General features: G+C 44.1%; 1 protein-coding gene across 1 annotated transcript in view; it reads left to right on the top strand.

Annotated features, from left to right (window-relative positions):
• Positions 1 to 1,387: 1,387 nt before the first annotated feature.
• The window catches only part of LOC129813293 (transmembrane protein 87A-like), a 30,422-nt gene continuing 14,728 nt past the window's right edge, over positions 1,388 to 17,081 (top strand). Inside the window, exons 1-8 of the mRNA XM_055865628.1 lie at positions 1,388 to 1,600; positions 2,316 to 2,373; positions 2,850 to 2,947; positions 3,258 to 3,374; positions 5,869 to 5,916; positions 7,416 to 7,472; positions 10,399 to 10,549; positions 10,851 to 10,912. Of these exons, the coding sequence (XP_055721603.1) occupies positions 1,496 to 1,600; positions 2,316 to 2,373; positions 2,850 to 2,947; positions 3,258 to 3,374; positions 5,869 to 5,916; positions 7,416 to 7,472; positions 10,399 to 10,549; positions 10,851 to 10,912 (696 nt within the window). The 5' untranslated portion in view covers positions 1,388 to 1,495. The remainder of the gene's footprint in view (positions 1,601 to 2,315; positions 2,374 to 2,849; positions 2,948 to 3,257; positions 3,375 to 5,868; positions 5,917 to 7,415; positions 7,473 to 10,398; positions 10,550 to 10,850; positions 10,913 to 17,081) is intronic.

Below are 17,081 nucleotides of genomic sequence, written 5' to 3'. Positions count from 1 at the left end.
CAGAGGAGATAACACTCGCCTTCACGGCGATGTTGGCAACTCGATAGCATTGGAAATGACATCCTTCAAGTACTGAGCAAATGTCCAAATGAATGAAATGCCCTTCATTTGCATTGCGAATGTTGCTTTGATGGTTGTGATCAACAAGTAAGCGTGGTATTGAAATGAATTACAGTAGCAGTATTTTTATAATCCAGCAGATGGCAGTAATGCACCTTCAATAACTGAGCAGCACAAACGATTAGGGGCCCATCAGGTTTAGGATTGAGATCCAAAAGCCTTGTTTACAGACGGGCGACAGGTAGTCTAGTGGTTAGAACGTTGGGCCAATAAACTGAACGGTTGCTGGTTCGAATCCCCAAGCGGACAAGGCTCTGTCAATGTGCCCTTGAGCAAGGCAACTTAACAAATTGCTCTTGTATAATCGAGCAGATTGAGTGCAATTACTCAGTGTTGAAGCCATTACAACCACTTTACTGAAACGTTTTACTTCCTGTACTCTGCTCACTATACTATCAACACAAAGTGCAACATCCTCCTGTTAACTAAACTACATGTAAAATATATCGCCAGATTTGGATTACGTTGCCTTGGATATAAATCAACACAAAAAACACTATAGATCTGGAGAACAAGAGGTCTATCTCTAAACCTGTTGGAAACACTTATGACATATGTATTAGCAGATAATGGCAATGCACCATTCTACGCATATCTACCAGTGATATCAATGCTGTGACAATGCACCATTCTACACATGCCCAAAGCTCTATCAGTGTTGACCTTTCAAACTGAAACCTGTGCAAGAGGATACTGTCAGCTGTCGCAAATGTCAAAATGCCATTCCAAGTCATTTTGCACATTATAAAGCGAACATTTATTTTACCTCACGATCGTTCCCTTTGCCATTTCGATAATAATTCGCCAGTAATGCTGTTGTTGCTATCATAGATTAGCTGGGAAAGGGTTTATCAGGACGACTGACTCAACCGACTGTATTTCATTTGTATTATTATTTTATTATTATTATTATTGCAGAAAACGTCAGTATGAAACAGACAAGGACAACATATGCTAGGGGGGGTACAACAAATGACAGCTTATACAAAGACCTTAAAAGACAAAGATGTATTGATTGTTTTAACAGCTTTTTGATTGGAAGACTGTAGAATGGTCTTTACTGTACTGCTCGAACTCCTTATAGAAAACAAGGAAAAGTGTTTTTTTATTAGTTTATTATTTTGTATTATTTTTCTATTCGTTTTAATTATATTTTTTAATTATTTATTGATTAGATTTTTTTCCCATGAACACAATTAGTATTAAGAGGTCAAATTGGTTTTCTTTATCGTTTATGATATCGTATCCGTTCGTCTCGACTCTGAATAGCGCGACGTCATCCACCAGGGTACCAGGCGTGTCCGTACAGCCTCTCCTTCACCAAACAGAGCCCGGGCCGGAACTGACTGCGGAACTGCTTCGTACACAAATTAAAATGACAGATGTCACGGTGTTTTTGTCATGTTCGTTGTTTTTTATTTCAATTTTGCGTCCAGGGATCGGGGCAGAAGTGTCCTTGTGGAATGTCGACATCAACTCAGTGAGTACATGCGCCGTGACTGTCCTGTGTGTGTTGTTATCGTGTTGTAACATGACCGTATTTCAATATCAGCTGCAGCAGGTAGGTAGCTAAGGAACCTCAGATAGCCTAGCCTAGCCTAGCCTAGCCTAGCCAGCAGGCTTTTTGAAGTACAACAGTCAAGCCCAGGGAAGTAAATGAATCCCGGGTTGACAGATGTAATCTGAAGGTGTTCGACGATCAGACACCTGTGTGTGTACTAACGTTACACCGGTCTGATTGTTTTCACGGTCAATATTACATCACACGATCTGGGAAGATAAGCTACTAGCTAGCTACCACAGATTATTTGTTACTAACGCTACTCCTTGAGCCGAGAAGACTCAGCTGTGTCCTCAATAACCTAACAATACTGTAATATATATATATATATATTATATTTATATATATATACTATAATGTGTACCTGCTCGTCTGCTCCAACTCATGATCACTCATCTAAGGTCTGGTAGTGAATATAATATTGCGTAAAGCTAGTTTCCGTATTTCTTAAGTTGAGATAATACTGCTAGCAAGACTAAGGCTTGATAACGTTCCAACGAGCTCGTTGTCTTGATGTAGTATTTCACAACCATGACAACTATTTACATAAAACCTTCTCTTACTGTCACATGATTGATAAGAGGTTGTCCAAGGTGCTTGCTGCCACGGTAACTTGATCTATTCGTTTCCTTAGTCACAAAATGCCGTCTTCAGGAAGACATTGTACGCCAACACAACCATCTTTATGAGATGTAAGTATACACCTTGGAAGACGACAACAACAAAAGATCATTTGCATACAGACCAGAAATATTGATTTTGACGGCTGTAGTTAAACAGGGTTTTCCTGTTACTCCTGTCGTGCAACTTACTTATGGGCTTCGTTTGAAATGTCACCCTGTTCCTTATCTGCTCCCTCGTCAAAAATAGTGCACTATAAGGTATAGGGAACATAGTGACCACATGGCTGTGCTTCTCCCAGTATCCTTCATTTCACTACAAAACACTTGGTACGGCCCTTACACTTTCCCCATCGTTACACTTTCCCCACCGTTACACTTTCCCCACCGTTACACTTTCCCCATCGTTACACTTTCCCCATCGTTACAAGTTATTACACTTCATATAACCTTCATAAGAATGTAGTACAAGTAGCAGTGCATTGTATCCCCTCCCCTCCCCTCCCCTCCCCCGTGTTTCTGCCATTGACTCTCCTCTCCTCCTCCAGTCCAGGGGGACTTGGCTTTATGTGATTCCAACCTGGCCTTCAACATCAGTTGGTACCTCCGTTCCTCTGTCTGCTACAATGAAGTCTTTAATACTCCAGTGAGTACAATCCCCTTTTCCCCCCTTCTTCTTCTTCTTCTTCTCTGCTGCCCATATTCTGACAGGCAGACTCATCCTAACCCTGCACACGAACCACAAATAGCACACAGAGAAACAGTACTACGTATCAGAACGATGCCATCACATTAATGTTGTACCAGCAGGACCACAACATATTGTGTTGCTTGTCATTTATTAGACACCATTATTTCTACATTAGAAGAGACATGCCCCCCTGTTTTGTCCTTTGTTTGTTTGTTTGTTTGTTTGTTGTTGTGCCCATTCAGTGAGTTGTTTCTACTTCCTGTAGGACAACAAGGCACTCACTATGTTTGGTCTGGATCACATGCTGAAGGAGGACTGGAATGGCTTCTACAGCCAGGGATACATGTACTTTGACAACTGCTCAGCTCTTTTTCTACCCAAGGTTGGTCGTCTCTTCTGTTGTTGTTGTTGTTGGGGGGGGGGGGGGGGGGGGGGGGGGGGGGGGGGGGGGGGGGGGTGGGGGGGGGGGGGGGTGCCAACAACTGACTTATAATTCTTGGTTGATGTATTATATCTCTGTCCCCTCCCCTCTCCATTTCTCCCCTCTCCTTTCCTCCCCCTCTCCATTCCTCCCCCTCTCCATTCCTCCCCCTCTCCATTCCTCCCCCTCTCCATTTCTCCCCCTCTCCATTCCTCCCCTCTCCATTCCTCCCCTCTCCATTCCTCCCCCTCTCCATTCCTCCCCTCTCCTTTCCTCCCCCTCTCCATTCCTCCCCCTCTCCATTCCTCCCCCTCTCCATTCCTCCCCTCTCCATTTCTCCCCCTCTCCATTCCTCACCCTCTCCATTCCTCCCCCCTTCATCCCCTCCTCTATTCATCCCCTCTCCATTCCTCACCCTCTCCATTCCTCCCCCCTTCATTCCTCCCCCTCTCCATTCCTCTCCATTCTCCCCCTCCATTCCTCCCCTCTCCATTCCTCCCCTCTCCATTCCTCCCTTCTCCATTCCTCCCCCCTCCATTCCTCCCCCTCTCCATTCCTCCCCCTCTCCATTCCTCCCCCTCTCCATTCCTCCCCCTCTCCATTCCTCCCCTCTCCATTCCTCCCCTCTCCATTCCTCCCCCCTCCATTCCTCCCCTCTCCATTCCTCCCCTCTCCATTCCTCCCCCTCTCCATTCCTCACCCTCTCCATTCCTCCCCTCTCCATTCCTCACCCTCTCCATTCCTCCCCCCTCCATTCCTCCCCTCTCCATTCCTCCCCCTCTCCATTCCTCCCCCTCTCCATTCCTCCCCCTCTCCATTCCTCACCCTCTCCATTCCTCCCCTCTCCATTCCTCACCCTCTCCATTCCTCCCCCTCCATTCCTCCCCCTCTCCATTCCTCCCCCTCTCCATTCCTCCCCTCCTCCCCCTCTCCATTCCTCCCCCTCTCCATTCCTCCCCTCCTCCCCCTCTCCATTCCTCCCCCTCTCCATTCCTCCCCTCCTCCCCCTCTCCATTCCTCCCCCTCTCCCCCTCTCCATTCCTCCCCCTCTCCATTCCTCCCCTCTCCATTCCTCACCCTCTCCATTCCTCCCCCCTCCATTCCTCCCCTCTCCATTCCTCCCCCTCTCCATTCCTCCCCTCTCCATTCCTCACCCTCTCCATCCTCCCCCCTCCATTCCTCCCCTCTCCATTCCTCCCCCTCTCCATTCCTCCCCCTCTCCATTCCTCCCCTCTCCATTCCTCCCCTCTCCATTCCTCCCCTCTCCATTCCTCACCCTCTCCATTCCTCCCCCTCTCCATTCCTCCCCCTCTCCATTCCTCCCCTCCTCCCCCTCTCCATTCCTCCCCCTCTCCATTCCTCCCCTCCTCCCCCTCTCCATTCCTCCCCCTCTCCCCCTCTCCATTCCTCCCCCTCTCCATTCCTCCCCCTCTCCCCCTCTCCATTCCTCCCCCTCTCCATTCCTCCCCTCTCCATTCCTCCCCTTTCCATTCCTCCCCTCTCCATTCCTCCCCCTCTCCATTCCTCCCCCTCTCCATTCCTCACCCTCTCCATTCCTCCCCTCTCCATTCCTCCCCTCTCCATTCCTCACCCTCTCCATTCCTCCCCCCTCCATTCCTCCCCCTCTCCATTCCTCCCCCTCTCCATTCCTCCCCTCCTCCCCCTCTCCATTCCTCCCCCTCTCCATTCCTCCCCCTCTCCCCCTCTCCATTCCTCCCCCTCTCCATTCCTCCCCTCTCCATTCCTCCCCTCTCCATTCCTCCCCTCTCCATTCCTCCCCCTCTCCATTCCTCCCCTCCTACCCCTCTCCATTCCTCCCCTCCTCCCCCTCTCCATTCCTCCCCCCTCCATTCCTCCCCTCTCCATTCCTCCCCCCTCCATTCCTCCCCTCCTCCCCCTCTCCATTCCTCCCCCCTCCATTCCTCCCCTCTCCATTCCTCCCCCCTCCATTCCTCCCCTCTCCATTCCTCACCCTCTCCATTCCTCCCCTCCTCCCCCTCTCCATTCCTCCCCCCTCCATTCCTCCCCCCTCTATTCCTCCCCTCTCCATTCCTCACCCTCTCCATTCCTCCCCCCTCCATTCCTCCCCTCTCCATTCCTCACCCTCTCCATTCCTCCCCTCCTCCCCCTCTCCCCTCCTCCCCCTCTCCATTCCTCCCCCTCTCCATTCCTCCCCCCTCCATTCCTCACCCTCTCCATTCCTCCCGCCTCCATTCCTCCCCTCTCCATTCCTCACCCTCTCCATTCCTCCCCTCTCCATTCCTCCCCCTCTCCATTCCTCCCCTCCTCCCCCTCTCCATTCCTCCCCTCCTCCCCCTCTCCATTCCTCCCCTCCTCCCCCTCTCCATTCCTCCCCTCCTCCCCCTCTCCATTCCTCCCCCTCTCCATTCCTCCCCTCCTCCCCCTCTCCCCTCCTCCCCCTCTCCATTCCTCCCTCCTCCATTCCTCCTTCCAGGTGTATTACACAGACTTCAGCACCTATCAGCCCCTCATCAGCCCACAGGTATTCTACTGTGTATTCAGACACCTTGATTTAAAAAAGAAAAGTGTTGTTATGTTACAGCCTTATTCTAAAATAACACATGATGCCCCATAATGACAACAGTATTCAGACCCTTCACTCAGGACTTTGTTGAAGCCCCTTTGGCAGCGATTACAGCCTCGAGTCTTCTTGGATATGACGCTACAAGCTTGGCACACCTGTATTTGGGGAGTTTCTCCCATTCTTCTCTGCAGATCCTCTCAAGCTCTGTCAGGTTGGATGGGGAGCGTCGCTGCACAGCTATTTTCAGGTTTCTCCAGAGATGTTCGATCGGGTTCAAGTCCGGGCTCTGGATGGGCCACTCATTCAGAGACTTGTCCCGAAGCCATTCCTGCGTTGTCTTGGCTGTGTGCTTAGGGTCGTTGTCCTGTTGGAAGGTGAACCTTCGCCCCAGTCTGAGATCCTGAGGGCTCTGGAACAGGTTTTCATCAAGGATCTCTCTGTACTTTGTTCTGTTCATCTTTCCCTCAATCCTGACTAGTCTCCCAGTCCCTGCCTCTGAAAAACATCCCCACAGCATGAAGCTGCCACCACCATGCTTCACCATAGGGATGGTGCCAGGTTTCCTCCAGACGTGACGCTTTGCATTCAGGCCAAATAGTTACATCTTGGTACCTCCGTTCCTCTATCTGCTACAATGAAGTCTTTAACAATGAAGTCTTTAAATCTTTTAATCTCATGGTCTGAGAGTCTTTAGGTGCCTTTTGGCAAACTCCAAGCGGGCTGTCATGTGCCTTTTACTGAGGAGTGGCTTCTGTCTGGCCAATCTACCATAAAGGCCTGATTGGTGGAGTGCTGCAGAGATGGTTGTCCTTCTGGAAGATTCTCCCATCTCCACAGAGGAACTCTGTCAGTGACCATCAGGTTCTTGGTCACCTCCCTGACCAAGGCCCTTCTCCCGATTGCTCAGTTTGGCTGGGCGGCCAGCTCTAGGAAGAGTCTTGGTGGTTCCAAACTTCTTCCATTTAAGAATGATGGAGGCCACTGTGTTCTTGGTGACCTTCAATGCTGCAGAAATGTTTTGGTACCCTTCCCCAGATCTGTGCCTCGACACAATCCCGCCTCGGAGCTCCACGGACAATTCCTTCGACCTCGTGGCTTGGTTTTTGCTCTGACATGCACTGTCAACTGTGGGACCTTATATAGACAGGTGTGTGCCTTTTCAAATCATGTCCAATCAATTGAATTTACCACAGGTGAACTCCAATCAAGTTGTAGAAACATCTCAAGGGATGATCAATGGAAACAGGATGTACCTCTAGTCTCAATTTTGAGTATCATAGTAAAGGGTCTGAATACTTACGTAAATAAAGTATTTTCTGCTTTTTATTTTTACTTCTACCGTGGGCAAATAATTTAGAGAATGTTTTGTTCAAATAAAGAGGTGCTGTCAAAAAAAGTGATTGAAAATCAAATGAATAACACATCTGTCGACTCACTGTCACTCTGCTGTTGTTTAGAGCGAGGAAGGCAGGCCTTCCAATCAGAGCGCTCCGCAGGGGTGGCTGGAAAAGCCGGTAAGCCAATCAGAACTCTGTTTTATAGTGTGTTTTTTTTTTTTTTATAAGATTTCTGTAAATCAAATCAAATGTATTTATAAAGCCCTTTTTACATCAGCTGATATCTCAAAGTGCTGTACAGAAACCCAGCCTAAAACCCCAAACAGCTAGTAATGCAGGTGTAGAAGCACGGTGGCTATGAAAAACTCCCTAGAAAGGCTAAAACCTAGGAAGAAACCTAGAGAGGAACCAGGCTATGAGGGGTGGCCAGTCCTCTTCTGGCTGTGCCGGGTGCAGATTATAACAGAACATGGCCAAGATGTTCAAATGTTCATAGGTGACCAGCATGGGTCAAATAATAATAATCACAGTAGTTGTCGAGGGTGCAACAGGTCAGCACCTCAGGAGTAAATGCCTGTTGGCTTTGTGTGTATCTTCACTGTACATAGTCATGGCTGTGTCTAAATGTGTTTTGCATTGAAAGTGTGCTTCTGAAATGGCAGCATATGGACCCTGGTCAAAAGTACTAAGTACAGTGGTATAAAGTACTTATGTAGTACTTTAAAGTATTTTTACTTAAGTTGTTTTTTGAGGTATTTGTACTTTATAATTTATATTTTTGACAACATTCTTTTACGTCACTACATTCCTAAAGAAAATAATGTACTTTTTACCCCATACATTTCCCCTGAAACCTTTAAAAGTACTTATTAGGACAGGAAAATGGTCTAATTCACACACTTATCAAGAGAACATCCCTGGTACTCCCTACTGCCTCTGATCTGGAGGACTCACTAAACAGAGAACATCCCTGGTCATCCCTACTGCCTCTGATCTGGAGGACTCACTAAACAGAGAACATCCCTGGTCATCCCTACTGCCTCTGATCTGGAGGACTCACTAAACAGAGAACATCCCTGGTCATCCCTACTGCCTCTGATCTGGAGGACTCACTAAACAGAGAACATCCCTGGTCATCCCTACTGCCTCTGATCTGGAGGACTCACTAAACAGAGAACATCCCTGGTCATCCCTGCTACCTCTGATCTGGAGGACTCACTAAACAGAGAACATCCCTGGTCATCCCTACTGCCTCTGATCTGGAGGACTCACTAAACAGAGAACATCCCTGGTCATCCCTACTGCCTCTGATCTGGACGACTCACTAAACAGAGAACATCCCTGGTCATCCCTACTGCCTCTGATCTGGAGGACTCACTAAACAGAGAACATCCCTGGTCATCCCTACTGCCTCTGATCTGGAGGACTCACTAAACAGAGAACATCCCTGGTCATCCCTGCTACCTCTGATCTGGAGGACTCACTAAACAGAGAACATCCCTGGTCATCCCTACTGCCTCTGATCTGGAGGACTCACTAAACAGAGAACATCCCTGGTCATCCCTGCTACCTCTGATCTGGAGGACTCACTAAACAGAGAACATCCCTGGTCATCCCTACTGCCTCTGATCTGGACGACTCACTAAACAGAGAACATCCCTGGTCGTCCCTACTGCCTCTGATCTGGAGGACTCACTAAACAGAGAACATCCCTGGTCCTCCCTTCTAGCCTCTGATCTGGAGGACTCACTAAACAGAGAACATCCCTGGTCGTCCCTACTGCCTCTGATCTGGAGGACTCACTAAACAGAGAACATCCCTGGTCATCCCTACTGCCTCTGATCTGGACGACTCACTAAACAGAGAACATCCCTGGTCATCCCTACTGCCTCAGATCTGGGCGACTCACTAAACAGAGAACATCCCTGGTCCTCCCTACTGCCTCTGATCTGGGCGACTCACTAAACAGAGAACATCCCTGGTCCTCCCTACTGCCTCTGATCTGGACGACTCACTAAACAGAGAATATCCCTGGTCCTCCCTACTGCCTCAGATCTGGACGACTCACTAAACAGAGAATATCCCTGGTCCTCCCTACTGCCTCAGATCTGGAGGACTCACTAAACAGAGAATATCCCTGGTCGTCCCTACTGCCTCAGATCTGGACGACTCACTAAACAGAGAACATCCCTGGTCCTCCCTTCTAGCCTCTGATCTGGACGACTCACTAAACAGAGAACATCCCTGGTCATCCCTTCTAGCCTCTGATCTGGAGGACTCACTAAACAGAGAACATCCCTGGTCATCCCTTCTAGCCTCTGATCTGGAGGACTCACTAAACAGAGAACATCCCTGGTCATCCCTTCTAGCCTCTGATCTGGAGGACTCACTAAACAGAGAACATCCCTGGTCATCCCTTCTAGCCTCTGATCTGGAGGACTCACTAAACAGAGAACATCCCTGGTCATCCCTTCTAGCCTCAGATCTGGGCGACTCACTAAACAGAGAACATCCCTGGTCATCCCTTCTAGCCTCAGATCTGGGCGACTCACTAAACAGAGAACATCCCTGGTCATCCCTTCTAGCCTCAGATCTGGGCGACTCACTAAACAGAGAACATCCCTGGTCATCCCTTCTAGCCTCAGATCTGGGCGACTCACTAAACAGAGAACATCCCTGGTCATCCCTTCTAGCCTCAGATCTGGGCGACTCACTAAACACATGTCTGAGTGTTGGAGCATGCCCCTTCCTATCCATATATTAAACAAAACAAGAAAATTGTGCCATCTGCTTTGCCTAATATAAGGAATTTTAAATGATTTATACTTTTTTACTTTTGATACTTAAGTATATTTGAGCAATTACATTTCCTTTTGATACTTAAATATATTTAAAACTAAATACTTTTACTCCACACTCGACGTCATCCATTTGTGTACCAGTCGTGTCCGTATGGTAACTCACTTTTACTTGAGTCATTCTATATTAAGGTATCTTTTTCTCAAGTATGACAATTGGGTACTTTTTTTCACCGTTGTCTAAATAGGGAACAGAGTGCTATTTGGGATGTGTTCGAAGCGTCTTGTCATGTGTCCCCCTGAAGGATATAGGTGCGGTGGCCAAGGCGTGGTTCGACAGCCCCTACCTGTTTATAGTGAAGGTGCAGCCGCAGCAGCGTGGAGATGCCAGCGGGGGGCGCCCTGGAGCAGAGGAGGAGGAGACTAATGATGTCCCGGGAAACCTGGCCTTTATCAGTCAGTATTACCGTTTAATATGAACATAGACCTTTGACTTAGTGCTTCATCATTGAAGTGCCCCACTGTCTGCAGAGCAATGAGAAATTAACGTTGTCTGACTGCCTGTCTCTGGCTACCTGTCTCTGACTGCCTGTGTCTGCCTGCCTGTCTCTGTCTGCCTGTGTCTGTCTGTGTCTGCCTGCCTGTCTGTGTCTGACTACTTGTCTCTGACTGCCTGTCTCTGACTGCCTGTCTCTGACTGCCTGTCTGACTGCCTGTCTGACTGCCTGTCTGTGACTGCCTGTCTGTGTATTCACAGTGACCGTGGAGATGAAGGGACCTCGTGAATACTCCTCCCCTGCAGACTGGCCTCTTATGATGGTGTGCTTCTAGTTGTGTTCGTCTCATGCACAAGTACAGTGAAATGCTTCGCTCGCAAGTCCGTCCCAACAGTGCAGTATTCAGTATCAAAATAGTGTAACTGGGAGAAAAAAATACACAGGAAATAAGAGAGACATAAAACAACAGGAGAATGTATACTGTGTCAGGTCTAGGGCCAGGTCTAGGGCCAGGTCCAGGGTCAGGTCTAGTGTCAGGTCCAGGGTCAGGTCTAGTGTCAGGTCCAGGGTCAGTGTCAGGTCTAGGGCCAGGTCTAGGGTCAGGGCCAGGTCTAGGGCCAGGTCCAGGGTCAGGTCCAGGGTCAGGTCTAGGGTCAGGTCTAGGGTCAGGTCTAGGGTCAGGTCTAGTGTCAGTGTCAGGTCTAGGGTCAGGTCTAGGGCCAGGTCTAGGGCCAGGTCTAGGGTCAGGTCTAGGGTCAGGTCTAGGGCCAGGTCTAGGGTCAGGTCTAGGGCCAGGTCTAGGGTCCGTGTCAGGTCTAGTGTCAGGTCTAGGGCCAGGTCTAGGGCCAGTGTCAGGGCCAGGTCTAGGGTCAGTGTCAGGTCTAGTGTCAGGTCTAGTGTCAGGTCTAGTGTCAGGTCTATAGCCAGGTCTAGGGCCAGGTCTAGGGCCAGGTCTAGGGCCAGGTCTAGGGTCAGGTCCAGGTCTAGGGTCAGGTCTAGGGTCAGGGTCATATGTACAACATGCAGGGATGCTGAAGTAGCTGAATTCACACTAAAACATAATTCTAGTTTGGGGTATTGTGTGTTTGGGACAGTGACACACAATCTCAATGTAATCCATTCAGACTGCAACACAACAACATGTGTAGAAAGTCAAGGGGTGTGAATACTTTCTGAAGGCTCTGTATTATAATGGTACATGTTAGTTAGGATGGTATATTATGATGGTACATGTTAGGATGGTGTATTATGATGGTACATGTTAGTTATGATGGTATATTATAATGGTACATGTTAGTTATGATGGTATATTATAATGGTACATGTTAGTTAGGATGGTATATTATAATGGTACATGTTAGTTAGGATGGTATATTATAATGGTACATGTTAGTTATGATGGTATATTATAATGGTACATGTTAGTTATGATGGTATATTATGATGGTATATTATAATGGTACATGTTAGTTATGATGGTATATTATGATGGTATGTGTTAGTTAGGATGGTATATTATGATGGTATATTATGATGGTACATGTTGGATGGTATATTATGATGGTATGTGTTAGGTAGGATGGTATATTATGATATGTATTAGTTAGTGTGGTATATTATGATGGTACGTGTTAGGATGGTATATTATGATGGTACGTGTTAGGATGGTATATTATGATGGTACGTGTTAGGATGGTATATTATGATGGTATATTATGATGGTATGTGTTAGGTAGGATGGTATATTATGGTGGTACGTGTTAGGACGGTATATTATGGTGGTATGTGTTAGGTAGGATGGTATATTATGGTGGTTGTGTTAGGTAGGATGGTATGTGTTAGGACGGTATATTATGGTGGTATGTGTTAGGTAGGATGGTATATTATGATGGTATTCGTCAGTTAAGACGGTATATTATGGTGGTATATTATGGTGGAATGTGTTAGGATGGCATATTATGGTGGTATGTGTTAGGATGGTATATTATGATGGTATTCGTCAGTTAAGACGGTATATTATGGTGGAATGTGTTAGGTAGGATGGTATATTATGGTGGTATGTGTTAGGATGGTATATTATGATGGTACGTGTTAGGATGGTATATTATGGTGGAATGTGTTAGGTAGGATGGTATATTATGGTGGTATGTGTTAGGATGGTATATTATGATGGTACGTGTTAGGATGGTATATTATGGTGGAATGTGTTAGGTAGGATGGTATATTATGGTGGTATGTGTTAGGATGGTATATTATGATGGTACGTGTTAGGATGGTATATTATGGTGGTATGTGTTAGGATGGTATATTATGATGGTACGTGTTAGGATGGTATATTATGGTGGTGTGTGTTAGGGTGGTATATTATGGTGGAATGTGTTAGGACGGTATATTATGGTGGAATGTGTTAGGATGGTATATTATGGTGGAATGTGTTAGGATGGTATATTATGATGGTACGTGTTAGGATGGTATATTATGATGGTACGTGTTAGGATGGTATATTATGATGGTATTCGTCAGTTAAGACGGTATATTATGGTGGAACGTGTTAGGATGGTATATTATGGTGGTGTGTGTTAGGGTGGTATATTATGGTGGTATGTGTTAGGATGGTATATTATGATGGTACGTGTTAGGATGGTATATTATGGTGGTATGTGTTAGGGTGGTATATTATGGTGGTATCTATTAGTTTGTGTGGTATATTATGATGGTATTCGTCAGTTAAGACTATGTTATGATGTCAATTTTCAATGTCCGAAACAGCTGCTCTGTTTCTTCCTATACCTGCCTCTCTGACGTGTGGGTGTGTGTTCCCCAGTTCTACCTAGTAATGTGTATATTGAATGTTCTACATGGTGATGTGTATGTTCTACATAGTGATGTGTTTGTTCTATAGTTCTACATAGTGATGTGTTTGTTCTATAGTTCTACATGGTGATGTGTTTGTTCTATAGTTCTACATGGTGATGTGTTTGTTCTATAGTTCTACATGGTGATGTGTTTGTTCTATAGTTCTACATGGTGATGTGTTTGTTCTATAGTTCTACATAGTGATGTGTGTGTTCTATAGTTCTACATAGTGATGTGTATGTTCTATAGTTCTACATAGTGATGTGTTTGTTCTACATGGTGATGTGTTTGTTCTATAGTTCTACATAGTGATGTGTATGTTCTACATGGTGATGTGTTTGTTCTATAGTTCTACATGGTGATGTGTTTGTTCTATAGTTCTACATAGTGATGTGTGTGTTCTATAGTTCTACATAGTGATGTGTATGTTCTATAGTTCTACATAGTGATGTGTTTGTTCTACATGGTGATGTGTTTGTTCTATAGTTCTACATGGTGATGTGTTTGTTCTATAGTTCTACATAGTGATGTGTTTGTTCTATAGTTCTACATAGTGATGTGTTTGTTCTACATGGTGATGTGTTTGTTCTATAGTTCTACATAGTGATGTGTTTGTTCTACATGGTGATGTGTTTGTTCTATAGTTCTACATGGTGATGTGTTTGTTCTATAGTTCTACATGGTGATGTGTTTGTTCTATAGTTCTACATGGTGATGTGTTTGTTCTATAGTTCTACATAGTGATGTGTATGTTCTATAGTTCTACATAGTGATGTGTTTGTTCTATAGTTCTACATGGTGATGTGTTTGTTCTATAGTTCTACATAGTGATGTGTATGTTCTATAGTTCTACATAGTGATGTGTGTGTTCTATAGTTCTACATGGTGATGTGTTTGTTCTACATAGTGATGTGTTTGTTCTATAGTTCTACATGGTGATGTGTTTGTTCTTCTACAGTTCTACATAGGATGTGTTTGTTCTACATAGTGATGTGTTTGTTCTATAGTTCTGTATAGTGATGTGTATGTTCTACAGTTCTGTATAGTGATGTGTTTGTTCTATAGTTCTACATAGTGATGTGTTTGTTCTACATGGTGATGTGTTTGTTCTACATGGTGATGTGTTTGTTCTATAGTTCTACATAGTGATGTGTTTGTTCTATAGTTCTACATAGTGATGTGTTTGTTCTACATGGTGATGTGTTTGTTCTACATGGTGATGTGTTTGTTCTATAGTTCTACATAGTGATGTGTATGTTCTATAGTTCTGTATAGTGATGTGTATGTTCTACAGTTCTGTATAGTGATGTGTTTGTTCTATAGTTCTACATAGTGATGTGTTTGTTCTACATGGTGATGTGTTTGTTCTACATGGTGATGTGTTTGTTCTATAGTTCTACATAGTGATGTGTTTGTTCTATAGTTCTACATGGTGATGTGTATGTTCTACATAGTGATGTGTTTGTTCTATAGTTCTACATGGTGATGTGTTTGTTCTATAGTTCTACATGGTGATGTGTTTGTTCTATAGTTCTACATAGTGATGTGTTTGTTCTATAGTTCTACATAGTGATGTGTTTGTTCTATAGTTCTACATAGTGATGTGTTTGTTCTATAGTTCTACATGGTGATGTGTTTGTTCTATAGTTCTACATGGTGATGTGTTTGTTCTATAGTTCTACATGGTGATGTGTTTGTTCTATAGTTCTACATAGTGATGTGTTTGTTCTATAGTTCTACATGGTGATGTGTTTGTTCTATAGTTCTACATAGTGATGTGTATGTTCTATAGTTCTACATAGTGATGTGTTTGTTCTATAGTTCTACATAGTGATGTGTTTGTTCTATAGTTCTACATGGTGATGTGTTTGTTCTATAGTTCTACATAGTGATGTGTATGTTCTATAGTTCTACATAGTGATGTGTTTGTTCTATAGTTCTACATGGTGATGTGTTTGTTCTATAGTTCTACATAGTGATGTGTTTGTTCTATAGTTCTACATGGTGATGTGTTTGTTCTATAGTTCTACATAGTGATGTGTTTGTTCTATAGTTCTACATAGTGATGTGTGTGTTCTATAGTTCTACATGGTGATGTGTTTGTTCTATAGTTCTACATAGTGATGTGTATGTTCTATAGTTCTACATAGTGATGTGTATGTTCTACATAGTGATGTGTATATCTATGTTCTACATGGTGATGTGTTTGTTCTATAGTTCTACATAGTGATGTGTTTGTTCTATAGTTCTACATAGTGATGTGTATGTTCTATAGTTCTACATAGTGATGTGTTTGTTCTATAGTTCTACATAGTGATGTGTATGTTCTATAGTTCTACATAGTGATGTGTATGTTCTATAGTTCTACATAGTGATGTGTATGTTCTATAGTTCTACATGGTGATGTGTATGTTCTATAGTTCTACATGGTGATGTGTTTGTTCTATAGTTCTACATAGTGATGTGTATGTTCTATAGTTCTACATAGTGATGTGTTTGTTCTTCTACAGTTCTACATGGTGATGTGTTTGTTCTATAGTTCTACATGGTGATGTGTTTGTTCTATAGTTCTACATGGTGATGTGTTTGTTCTATAGTTCTACATGGTGATGTGTTTGTTCTATAGTTCTACATAGTGATGTGTTTGTTCTATAGTTCTACATAGTGATGTGTTTGTTCTATAGTTCTACATAGTGATGTGTTTGTTCTATAGTTCTACATGGTGATGTGTATGTTCTACATAGTGATGTGTTTGTTCTATAGTTCTACATAGTGATGTGTATGTTCTATAGTTCTACATAGTGATGTGTATGTTCTATAGTTCTACATAGTGATGTGTATGTTCTATAGTTCTACATGGTGATGTGTTTGTTCTATAGTTATACATGGTGATGTGTTTGTTCTATAGTTCTACATGGTGATGTGTATGTTCTACATAGTGATGTGTTTGTTCTATAGTTCTACATAGTGATGTGTTTGTTCTATAGTTCTACATAGTGATGTGTTTGTTCTATAGTTCTACATAGTGATGTGTTTGTTCTATAGTTCTACATGGTGATGTGTTTGTTCTATAGTTCTACATGGTGATGTATATGTTCTACATAGTGATGTGTTTGTTCTATAGTTCTACATAGTGATGTGTTTGTTCTATAGTTCTACATAGTGATGTGTTTGTTCTATAGTTCTACATAGTGATGTGTTTGTTCTATAGTTCTACATGGTGATGTGTTTGTTCTATAGTTCTACATAGTGATGTGTTTGTTCTATAGTTCTACATGGTGATGTGTATGTTCTACATAGTGATGTGTTTGTTCTATAGTTCTACATAGTGATGTGTTTGTTCTATAGTTCTACATGGTGATGTGTTTGTTCTATAGTTCTACATAGTGATGTGTATGTTCTACAGTTCTACATAGTGATGTGTATGTTCTATAGTTCTACATAGTGATGTGTATGTTCTATAGTTCTACATAGTGATGTGTTTGTTCTATAGTTCTACATGGTGATGTGTTTGTTCTACATAGTGATGTGTTTGTTCTATAGTTCTACATAGTGATGTGTTTGTTCTATAGTTCTACATAGTGATGTGTTTGTTCTATAGTTCTACATGGTGATGTGTGTGTTCTACATAGTGA

Source organism: Salvelinus fontinalis, chromosome 16 (genome assembly GCF_029448725.1).
Source record: "Salvelinus fontinalis isolate EN_2023a chromosome 16, ASM2944872v1, whole genome shotgun sequence".
NCBI classification, from domain to species: Eukaryota; Metazoa; Chordata; class Actinopteri; order Salmoniformes; family Salmonidae; genus Salvelinus; species Salvelinus fontinalis.
The sequence above is the reverse complement of the archived record's forward strand: the minus strand, read 5'-3'. Positions and strand labels throughout refer to the sequence as shown.